Here is a 10,950-nt window from a genome sequence, read left to right as displayed (position 1 = left end):
ACAGGAGGAGGGGAGGGACAGGAGAAGGGGAGGGACAACAGGCAGAGCGGGGCAGGAGAAGGGGAGGGACACGGCGGGCCCCGGCCGCGCCCCGGGAAAGCGCCGCGATCGCTTCCGGAGCGCGACCTTCGCAGCCGGGCGGTGAGTGAGGGGTGCGGGGCCGAGCGGGGCCCTCCCTGCGGCGGCGGCGGCGGCACCGCCTTCCCCGGAGCCTCGGCCCCGCTTCCATGGCAGCCGCTAGCGCTCGGACAGCGCCGTGTGTTGTGTTCAGGGATGGCGGCGCCGACGATGGAGGAGAGGAAGGCGTGCTGGGGGGCCCGGGACGAGTTCTGGCAGTGCCTGGACAGCCACGGGGATGACGCCGCCAAGTGCGAGAAGCTGCGCCGGGCCTTTGAGGCGCGCTGCCCTCAGCAGTGGGTGAGCTCCGAGCGCGCGTCCCCGGCAGCTCCAGCTGCCTGCAGGGCACAGCCTGGGCAGCCCGCAGAGAACCCTGCAGCTTCCCGCAGAGAAACCTGCAGCTTCCCGCAGAGAAACCTGCAGCTTCCCGCAGAGAACCCTGCAGCCGTGTCAGGCATGGCTTGGTTTGCACGCTTGTGGCTGGCTGGGAAAGGACAGCTCCTGAGCGCAGCCCTGACTGGCCCGCGAACCAAGATAAGCAGCGTTAAGAGTGTAGTACAATAAAAATGGAAAATACTGTCTCAAACTTCCAGATAAACACACTGGATTATTGCTTTAATTAAAAAACAAAACAAAACAAAATATTAGAAGATACTTGAAAGCTTGTAGAAGTACCCAGAAATTCCTGTTTAAAGGCCAGTACAGAAAGGAGCTGCCACAGGTGCAGCGCATTTTAAGACTGATACCTTGTGCATAAAAGTACCTTTTTTTCATGCAGTGTAATTTCACAGTAAGGCATCTGCATGTAACCCGTTCATGTTGTGTTTTTTAGTTTCCTGAGCTCAAGCTGTAAGAATTCCTTTCTCATAGGCACTGCCCTTTAGTAACAATGGTGTTTGAGGGTCTGAACAGATCCTGTTGCAGGTAGCAGACTGAAGTAATTTGAAAAGTTGTGTAACTTCACAGCTGCTGTACTGACTCACACTTGGAACAGTGCAGTCCTACTATTTGTTGTCTCTAGAGATGATGGTTTTATCTAGACACTGCACTCGGAGGTTATGTAGGCTGTGATACCATAGAAAAGCTGCTGGACTTGCCTTTGCTTCACAAATGATTTTGTTCAGAGCAGTGAAAAGAGAAAAGCATATAATATCTTCATGAAATAACAGGGTGGTGAATTTCAAAAAAACTTAAGTTGACTTTCAAAATGGTAAAGAACCCCCAAAAACTAAACATGCCACTCTTTAGTCTTCACCAGGAGAAACTCCTAACTAGTGCATTAAAATCCTCCTTAAGTTCAGTGACCAAAGACTGTTTACACAAAGCCCCTTCGTCTTGCTAGTTTCTTCTGATGAACATAATTTCTCTTTTTAAACAGGTTAAACACTTTGACAAAAGAAGAGACTTCTTAAAATATAAAAAGAAGCTTGAAACAGAAGGGTTTCATCCTCCAGAAGCTGCTGGAAAGTCTTAGGAACTCTGCTCTCAAATCAAGTGTGAGTGACTATAGAAGATGCCAGAGAAAGCAACAAAAGCTGCTTGAGTGCAAGAACTGGTAATGTAGCAGTCTCCCTGAAGTGCAGACTTCAGTGCTCTTCTTGTTGCCAGGGCTCATGTGTCTGCTAAAAAAAAGGATCATGGACAGCTTTTTAAGTCAAAGAAATATGGTGCAGGGCTGTTCACAAATTTAAGGGTTTGAATGTATAATTAGTAAAATTGTTTCACAGGAATAAATGATTATTTAATACTCCAATGTATATATTCTCAAATGAAATTGTTTTTCAGTAAGTGAACCAGCTTTTTCCTAAAATAAAAAAGTCCATTCCAACTTGCCTTTCTTGTCAAAAGCAGTGGGTTGTATAATAAAATTTGTATTTGTCATTTACCACATATTTCAAAGAATTTTAAAATACAGTTTAAGTCACATATTAACTTATACAACAGTGGTCATTAGAAGACCTAAAGGATCCTGTGCATATGACATGTAATTTTCTGTTTGGAGTATGCTCATTTTTTATAAGCAATAGGAATATGTACATTGGTGATAGGTTTTCAGTCAGTATCTCTGCTAGTAGTTATTTATCACATTCTTACATTATGGCCTTTTGGAGAATTGGATTGCCTTAGTGATGCAGCTTTATTTACAGGTACAGACTGTTTACAGCAGGATTAATAAATGTGACTATAGAAGGCATTTAAACAAGGAGCAGCATTGAATGTAATTATGCAAGTGAAGTTGCCTTCCAGAAATCATATAATCTAGTATATATCTACGTGCTGGAATGATTTAATACAATGGCTAAAGGCACGACTTCAAGCACAGTCACCACAACCAAAGTAACTGCAGTAAAAATGCTGTGTTTCGAGTTTGGGTTTGTTCACAGTGCTGTGCTGACATTCAGCAGAATAAACACACATGCCACATGCAATATAAATAGTATTTATTTCCAATGCAACAATTTTAGGAGGTAAAGTATTAAGGCATTTAAAAGTCACTCTGACCACTACAGAGAACAGAACATGCAAAGTTAAGAATTCTCATTCACCCTGAGTTTTTATCTCATCTATTCAGAATTTCATGTCATAGCACCGTAGGAAGCCATCCAGCTGTACAGTAAGGCACAAGACTGGGCAGTTACTGTTGTTGTTTTTGCTTGATCACTTGTTGCCTTGTGTACTCCCAGATCAGCAGAGCTCCGCTCACATGGACATTGAGTGACCGAATAATGCCCTGCTGAGGAATTTCCACACAGACATCCAGATGGTGAATCAGGTTGGCTGGGATTCCTTCATGTTCATTTCTAGTAAAGAAGAAACAGTAACTTGTATGTGAGAGAGGGCATGTGTGTTCCAGAATGCAAAAGGTACAAATGTCAGAACAGCATCCAAACACCTTTTGACAAATGGTGCATCTGCCTACGGGATAACCGATGACAAGAAATGAATTTTTTAAAACAGTAATACATTCCAAAGAAAACATGGAGAGATCCAACTTAAATTTTGATGTAAAAAACCTGGTGCAAGATTCACTTTTCAGTTCACTGGTCCAATAATAGCTGAGCACCCAGCATAAAGACTCTCTGCTTTTGTTTTTGTACTCCAATTACAATGAAATGATCAGTGTATGAAGCTGCTGGAAAGCTCAAGTGCCCACTTTACATTCAGGTCTCAGCATGAAGGAATGTGAAATCTGAGCACACCAGAGGATCCTGAAGTTTACTGGTAATTAAAACTATTGTTTTTAATTAAAAGAGAACAAAGTGGTTACGAGTGCTCTATTCTGAAGACAATCTATATATAAAAAAGTTGGAAAAAACCTTTGTCCTAAGAGGACAGCCAGACCCTTCTTCCTGGTCTCACTCAGTAGCCCTGCAGTGAGTGAGGTGCCAGGAGCTTTCTTACTTGCATTGCTTTGCTGCAGATTTCTTTAAGTAGTCTCCCCCTCTTTGTATCACACATCTGAGGCTTCTCTGCTTATAGAAACTGGAAACTGCTTTTCTCTGAAGTTGTCTCAAGGTCTGCTTGAACTGCAAAACCTTGCTACTTCATCTTGTGTCTCATCCTTAACTTTTAAATCATCTCCCGGCCGTGCACTCAGTGTGCTCCAGCCCTCCTCTCCAAGTTCAGCAGGGCAAACACAGCCTCCTCCTGGCTGAGCTCAGCACAGCCCAAACAGACAGGGCCCATATAACTACACTGGACAGATGGTATCTTTAGCACTCCCAGAAAACACAGCCCATGCTGTTGCCACCTTCATCCATTATTAAAAGGTATTACAGTGTATGGATAGGTTATTAAATAGGGGAAGGGTCTTTCAGTAGCTGCCAGTACCTCATGGTCCTTAGCACACAAAGCCAAGGACTGCACTTTCCATAATCATTTCCCACTCCAGAATCACCTGTAGCAGTGTCACCTTTTCAGATGACCAAACTCTGACTAGAGAAAGGGATGGACTGGAGATTTATAAAATTCTCCCCAAAAGAGGGAGATTTACAAAACTGTGAGCTCTTACCCCAGCAGTAATAGTGATTTCTCTGGGAAGCAATATTCTGTAAGATCAAAACTTTTAGCTGTCTGCTCCACACCAATAATAGTGTAGCCTTCTGTTTTTTTCTGCTGTAAATAATCAACAAGCTGAGATGGTTTCACCTGTGCATTAAAAGCAGAAATATAAATATACTTAAATATCACCTTTAGTAAACTTCTGATGTTATTGTAAAAAAAAATAAACCATCTACTTGGACACTTTTTTAAATTACTTTTATCCCCAAAGACTGTCCATATACATAGCTTAACATTTTAAAAGCTCTTCAGCAGTAGCACAGAAAGTTAGGCAATACCATAAAATTTCCCTCCAATACCATGAAGAAAGATTTAACAATGACATTCACACAATCAGTTTATCACAGCAATAAGAAGTTGCAAGTATTTTCTAAATGCTTTTTTATAAGGTTGACCCAAAACATGTAAGATAAAGCATCAGAGATAACAGCAGGAGCTTCCATTAAAGAAAAAGATCATTTTTTCAACATAAAAAATGTAAGACTCTGAACTATGCATTTGACAGACTGAGGATGCTGAGTACACTTTTTAGCTATTAAAATGTTTCCATTCACCTCAACAAGGGGGAGCCACTGCTCTGCAGAAACACTCAGATGCTGAAACTGCTTATCCTGTATATAATGAAGGCTGCCAACAACTAGTGCAGATGCCCCAAATATTTCACTTGTACGACATAAACCTACAAAAACAAGAAATAACGTGATTTTTGTGTAGAAAATAAACACTGAGCGAGAACACCACGGGAAAATACAAAGAATGCAAAAGAGAAATGGCTACTTTACCTATTACCTATTAGTTACCTATTTTTAATTAGTTTCAGCTCTTCCAAGCCACTCCTTGTTCCATAAAAATTACAGGGAAAAAATGTTTTGTAACTTAGCAGAAAGACAAAAATGATAAAAGCACCGTGTCTGACAACATGCTTTTACAATACTAATTACACAAAGTAAGGGGCTAAGTGCCCAAGCCTTAGCAAGGATGGATGGTTTGACACATCCACACACAAGCTTAAGCTTTGAACCCAGAACCTGTTATCTGAGAGAGGATGAGATGTAACAGCATTACAATGCAGACAGCACCAGCTTGTGGGCTTTTCATTACTCACTGCAATTATTGAAACTGCTAACATCAAACACAATGGCAATAAAGTGTTTGCAGGATTTATTATGTCACAGCTGACAGATCACAAAGGAAATCTTATCAGGAAACGGGACTCCACTGTCCAATGGACATGAGAATCTTGTAGGTTTACAAGATTTGGTTTAATTGTTACAGGAAAAAAAACAAAAAAGCAAGTGATTTCCTTTAACTGCACACACAGTGGAAAAACTCAGCTGTAGCAAATACAGAATCAGCAAGAAACTGAGCATGATTTACATCAAAATTCTAATTAATGCATGCTATGTGTAGGTACTTCTATTTTTTCCTTAAAATATATCTGTAGAAGACCCCTTTCTCTGAAGTGGGTAGGATTTTCTGTGGCTACCAGTTTCAGCATAATGATCTACTGTTCTGAGCAGTATTTAAATAATTTTCTAATTATTGACATAAAATGAAATTAACTTCCATTATCTAAGTGTGCTCCAAGGTCTAAAATCAAAGTTTGAAAATGTGCAACCAACCTTACCTCCTAAATTGGTAGGTTTATCAATAAGTGAGGCCACCACAATCAATCTGCTGTTTGATTTGCCAAGTTTAGCAGCACGATCCTGAAATGCCGTTTCCAAGTCTAAACTAGGAGTACTGTTCTTCCAGGGTATAATCTTTTTCTGAACATCAGTCCACTCTGGCTGGCTGTCTGCTTCAGCTGAATGTGAACCTGTAACAACAAACTGGATGTTCATATGGACATGCCATTGGGAGTGACACTAGTGCTTCAATAGAGAAGATGATCCATATGGTAATAGTGGAGATACCATGCATCATCTACTGTTATTTTATGGGACATGTCCTGCTCACATAGATACAAGTTCACTTCAGCTGAAAACCAGAGCTGAGATTGACTACAGATGTACACAGCTACTCCATCCAAGTAACTAAAATCAAGAGAGATTGGCTATATTTTACCCATGTCTTGCTGAGACCAGTCGCTTGGTTTCAGATCACGAAGTTCTGCTCGGGACTGGCACCACTGAAATGCTGCTGGCAAAGGAATGTCAGTGAACCTGTCAAATTTAGAGAGGGAGATCCATTCATCTTCAGCCAGTTCCGAAAGGCGGGGGAGAGTGTAAAATATCGTCTGCAATGCAACACAGTGTTATCAGCACAGAGTCACCAAAGCAAGCAGAAACAGATCATTAATCCCTGGTAGTTTAATGGAACATGTCTATTATCAAGCCTCCTATGCTTCCAACACTTGTTTTTTCTTGGTGCTTAATACAGCTTACCTATGTGTCTCTCAATATTCATAACTTTACTTAATAGTGCTATCCAAAACGTCCATAAATCTAGACTTGTCCTCTCTCCAATTACACTTTTCCTGAGGACCTGCACTGATTACCATTCTGAAATTCTAGAATACCAAAGAATTAACACTATGCTACTCAGCACAAGGCTCTAGAGAAAAATCTTGTATGTGTAACACTAAAGAGTTTCCAAATACTCTTACAACTTTCTAGTAGAGGATGCAGATTGATTTAATGTCAAAAGAAAAATAGTTGAAAGCATTAAAATCTAGTGGTAAAATCCAGCTCAGCACAACCAATACATCTAGCTAACCATGATTTATCAAGAAGGAAAAAACAGACATCCCAAGGGAAAGACTGAGTAAGTCAAAGACTTTTAAACCCAGACTTTTTGTTTATGCCAATGCACCCTTCAAGACAAAGGCGAAGATGCTCCCTGAATACATTTAAATGCTTCACCAATATTAGTCTTGCTTTGTTGGTTTTTTTCTCTCCTGTTCAGAACTCTTACTTTCCACTATTCAGCATTTTTGTGTTCACAAAAATATTTCACAGAGCATCAGTTAAAAGAAACCATTTCTTCTGTCAAAGATGGCACTGTTTCTGCAAAAACATATACCCCATTCATATCCACACTTATCTTGTATTTTGAGCTTAGTTCTTCTGTCCCTTCTATTCATCTACACCCTTATTTTTGACTTCCTTCCATTTTCAATCATGAAAATGTTTATTCAGCTGTCAGTTATTTGAGCTATATCTAAAAAGGTGGCTGAAAAAGGTGTTCTGGATTCACATCAAACAATCCATTTAAGCTACTTCAAGTTACTTCTGGGAACAGATGCCTTAAAAATCCTAATAAACTACCTCAACTAAGTAGATGCTCTTCAGTTACTAGAGCGAACCTTTCCAGTCACAAATATAAAACCTGATTAATTCCCACAGATAGGCACATTGATCACACATTCCTCCTCCTAACTGACCTGGGTTTTTAACACAGTATCAAATACAAAAACTAAGATGCAATCTTAGACTAAAGCCCATCACAACCTGGGTGAAGTAATTTTTTGGGGGTTTTAAATGAATAATAGTTGGAAATTTCATCCCACATTAGAAGATACCAAAAAAGATAAAAAATACAGTTGTAGAACTAGACAAATAGTGTGGTCCTGGACTTGCCTCTAGACTATAATCCTCAACTGGATGAAATATTGCAAAGAAGAAGTGATCTTGGATTCGCTGCCAGTTCCTCTTGGCATTCCTGCAAGTGCAGAAAATAATGGAAGATACATTAAAAAAGCAATGTGCTGGATATTTTTTAAAATTCAATCATCAGATTGGCATAAAGCAAACCTAATTTATTTACTATATATCGCACAGGAAAGAAAATACTTCAACAATTAAGGGCCCATTTTTTAAAAAACAAACAGCATTCAGAAAACAAGCTTCATTTCTGTTCCAAGGAAGGACATAATACATCTCCAAATTCTATTATCAAAAGGAGTGAGTTTGGCAAGAAGTATCCCATGGAAACTGGATACTAGCCTATGGTTCAGAAAAAAAAGAAAAAAGGAAGTAAAGACTCTTCCCTTTGCTATTTTTTTCTGAATCATGTCTCCCCATATCAACTTCTTTTCAAACAGAGATAAAAACCCCCAAAAAACCCCATAAAAATTATCATGTGCCATTTTAGAAAATTTAACTTGCTGCAAAATGGCTCAGAAGAACAATGTTAAGCTGTAGAGAATGTTACTAACCCTGTGCCGTGCATGTTTTCCACTTGTTGAAGGCTAGATTCAATAACTGGTGTCAGAGCATCAAATTCTTCCACATGCAGCATTCTGCACATTCCCCAGATTTTTTTAAGGGCGACTAATGCATAAAGCCGAACGCTGAAATTATGGCTGAAACACCACTGCAGAACAACTATGAGGGCTTTCTTCAAAGCTGGCTTCTAAAGAAACAAAGAAGCTTCTTTTCTGTCAAGTTTTAATGAACCATTCAGAGGTTATGAGTGGCCCAAGAAGAAGTTCCACAAAAGACACCCTTTTGGAAATCACAAAGCTTTAAAATTATATTCATTTTCTTCTTTCCATCTCATCAGGACAAGACCTACAGCCCTGCCTGTTCTTTGAAAATGTATTCATTTGCTTTAAAAATCATTATTCTGCCTACAAGGAAACCTCTATTTACTTCTGATTAAAAGAGCAGCAAGAAAAACAAACCCAGGTGCATCCACATGTTTACTTAAAACCAGAGTAGCTATTCTAGAAAATGTCACAGGTAATCAGGCTCTATGTATCCACAACGCCTGCTAAGTTAGCCAATTTTCCTAAGTCAAATATTTCACAGAGATGACAGGAGGAGTTAGTGTTTTGCATAACAAAGGATACCTTAGTAGGAAGTAGGTATTAAAGAGACATTTAAACTATTTTAGCAGTCCTATTTTCAATTCAGAACTCTGTACATGCACTGGAAGTGAATAAAGAATGAAGACTCTTAGAGAAATGTACCTTCTCTGAGGTATTTTGAAGAATGATGTCAAAGTGGGCCAATACTGATAAAAATGTGCAGATACTTTTTTTAAGATTTTCTTCATCCTGAAGTAAAGAGAATGTTAACAAGAGATATGCATATATAAAATGTTTTTATACTTTATGCATTTTCATGCCATGTTCTGCACATGCAATAATATGAACACTATTAAAAATCTATGTGTCTCCACAGCCAAATTTTTGAAAATACAAGGTCAATATTAATTAGGATTTCATTTTTCCTAACATGTTATTTGCTTTTTACTAGCACATCAATCAGAATAAATTATAAAGTGGTGTAAGTGAGCTAAAATTCAACTCAAGTTCACTGTATTCCCCCAGGAATGCAGAAGGTCAGCTCCATTCCACAACCCCTTGGCCTGGGGCTCCCACTACCAGAGTTCAATCTGCAGCTCGCACTGCTGTTGTACATCGAGCCACCTGCACTAAACGTATTCCTCAGCACCAGGAGAGCCTCTGAAAATACAATCTGTATTCCTTTTTCATAAATCTAGGTGTTTTCTGCTCGCTCTGATGGTTTGAATGGGACCACTGTGATTTAGTACACTTGTTATCAGCATGAAATCACTTTGATCCAACAGATTATCATCTACTAAAATGACAGCAATTCCAACAGCCTGAGCTTTTCAAAGGAGCTCTGAAATAGTCAGCTCTCCTCAGTCACCCTTTTCACGACTTTTGGGTATCGTCACTCAAACCCTGCTTCAGTTTTAAAATCTCGTGACAGAACTCCACCGTGAGGGAAGGCCATATTAAAAGCTGCAAACTGAATATGTATTAGCAAGTGTCATCTTCTCACTGACAAAGAGGCTGTGACAAAAAAGGAAGGTGGGCTGTGGAAACCACAAGTAACTTAGACATTGAGAATCAGAATCTAGGGCATCTCTGTGATCCTGATGGCTCCTAAATTGGATTGCTCTGACTTGCTGTGCCACCTCTACTCTGGCCAGAATAAAACATCATAAAAGGAAATCTCTCAACAGGAAGAATTTACTTTTCTTTGGCCATTTTTATGTGGCAAATTTCTAAGTATCTCAGACTATTGCTCAGACTCACTTCCAAGCTGAACTACTCAACAGTCCACTGCTTCTAAAGGAAGACTGGAATACACAGAAAATAAGGTATGGGACAACAAACTGTACCCTTTTGGTTCAAATTACCCTTCAAGTGAATGCCAAAGGTCTTACTTACATAGCAAAAGCAATCCCAGAATTTATCGAGGAATTGGGGATATTTATGTAGACTCAAGATAACAATCCATTCTATGAAGTATTTCACAGATGCCTGATTATTACTGAATCCAGCCAGAAAAACTCTGTCAAGAGTTCCACACAAAAAATTCTGAGGAAACAAAATCAGGCAATCCTTTAGTATTTCTAGAGCTACTTCCATGAAGAAAAAAATAAATAAATAAAAGAACATTCTCATCTTTATCATATTAGATATATATTTTAATATGCAAATTAAAACATTTTAAAACTAATTTCTTTATTATACTTTTTAAATATTTTCTTATGAAGCAGCAATTTGGTGAAAGTAACACGTGTCAATTTCTTGACTGTTCATAAAGTAGCAGTAGTTTTACTAAATGAAAAGCTTACAATCAGACAGTCAGTACAAACTTTAGCTTTAACAGGATCAATCTGGCCTCCTAAAATTCACTATTCTAAGAATCAGTTTCCAGTGTCCTCTGGAAATGCATGATAAATCCATGACTTCAGACTGAAAGCTACACAAAACTTCTACAACACAGAACTTCCACATCAGCTACAGGTTGCATGCCTTTTGTATCCTGCTGTAATTTAACATATGCA

The 10,950-nt window shown here is 39.3% G+C and overlaps 2 protein-coding genes across 3 annotated transcripts in view; one reads left to right on the top strand and one right to left on the bottom strand.

Moving 5' to 3' along the window:
- Positions 1–65: 65 nt before the first annotated feature.
- COA6 (cytochrome c oxidase assembly factor 6) lies at positions 66–1,950 on the top strand. Of its 2 annotated transcripts, XM_023923613.2 has the most exons (3): positions 66–141; positions 272–417; positions 1,496–1,950. In XM_023923613.2, exons 2-3 carry the CDS (start codon positions 274–276, stop codon positions 1,589–1,591), a joined length of 240 nt encoding a protein of 79 aa, XP_023779381.1. In that variant the 5' UTR covers positions 66–141; positions 272–273; the 3' UTR covers positions 1,592–1,950. The 2 variants fall into 2 exon arrangements, with proteins under 2 accessions (XP_023779381.1, XP_086733925.1); XM_086877799.1 differs by lacking the exon at positions 66–141 and having other exon boundaries at positions 142–417.
- Positions 1,951–2,541: 591 nt separating this feature from the next.
- The window catches only part of TARBP1 (tRNA guanosine 2 -O-methyltransferase TARBP1), a 32,258-nt gene continuing 23,849 nt past the window's right edge, over positions 2,542–10,950 (bottom strand). The window contains exons 22-30 of the mRNA XM_086877791.1: positions 10,328–10,477; positions 9,095–9,181; positions 8,339–8,535; positions 7,761–7,842; positions 6,247–6,418; positions 5,807–5,998; positions 4,734–4,858; positions 4,130–4,266; positions 2,542–2,918 (exon numbers count right to left, since the gene is read on the bottom strand). Coding sequence (XP_086733917.1) covers positions 2,753–2,918; positions 4,130–4,266; positions 4,734–4,858; positions 5,807–5,998; positions 6,247–6,418; positions 7,761–7,842; positions 8,339–8,535; positions 9,095–9,181; positions 10,328–10,477 — 1,308 coding nt within the window. The 3' untranslated portion in view covers positions 2,542–2,752. The remainder of the gene's footprint in view (positions 2,919–4,129; positions 4,267–4,733; positions 4,859–5,806; positions 5,999–6,246; positions 6,419–7,760; positions 7,843–8,338; positions 8,536–9,094; positions 9,182–10,327; positions 10,478–10,950) is intronic.

The sequence above is a fragment of the Cyanistes caeruleus genome, chromosome 2, assembly GCF_971803275.1.
Source record: "Cyanistes caeruleus chromosome 2, bCyaCae1.hap1.1, whole genome shotgun sequence".
NCBI classification, from domain to species: domain Eukaryota; kingdom Metazoa; phylum Chordata; class Aves; order Passeriformes; family Paridae; genus Cyanistes; species Cyanistes caeruleus.
The sequence above is the reverse complement of the archived record's forward strand: the minus strand, read 5'-3'. Positions and strand labels throughout refer to the sequence as shown.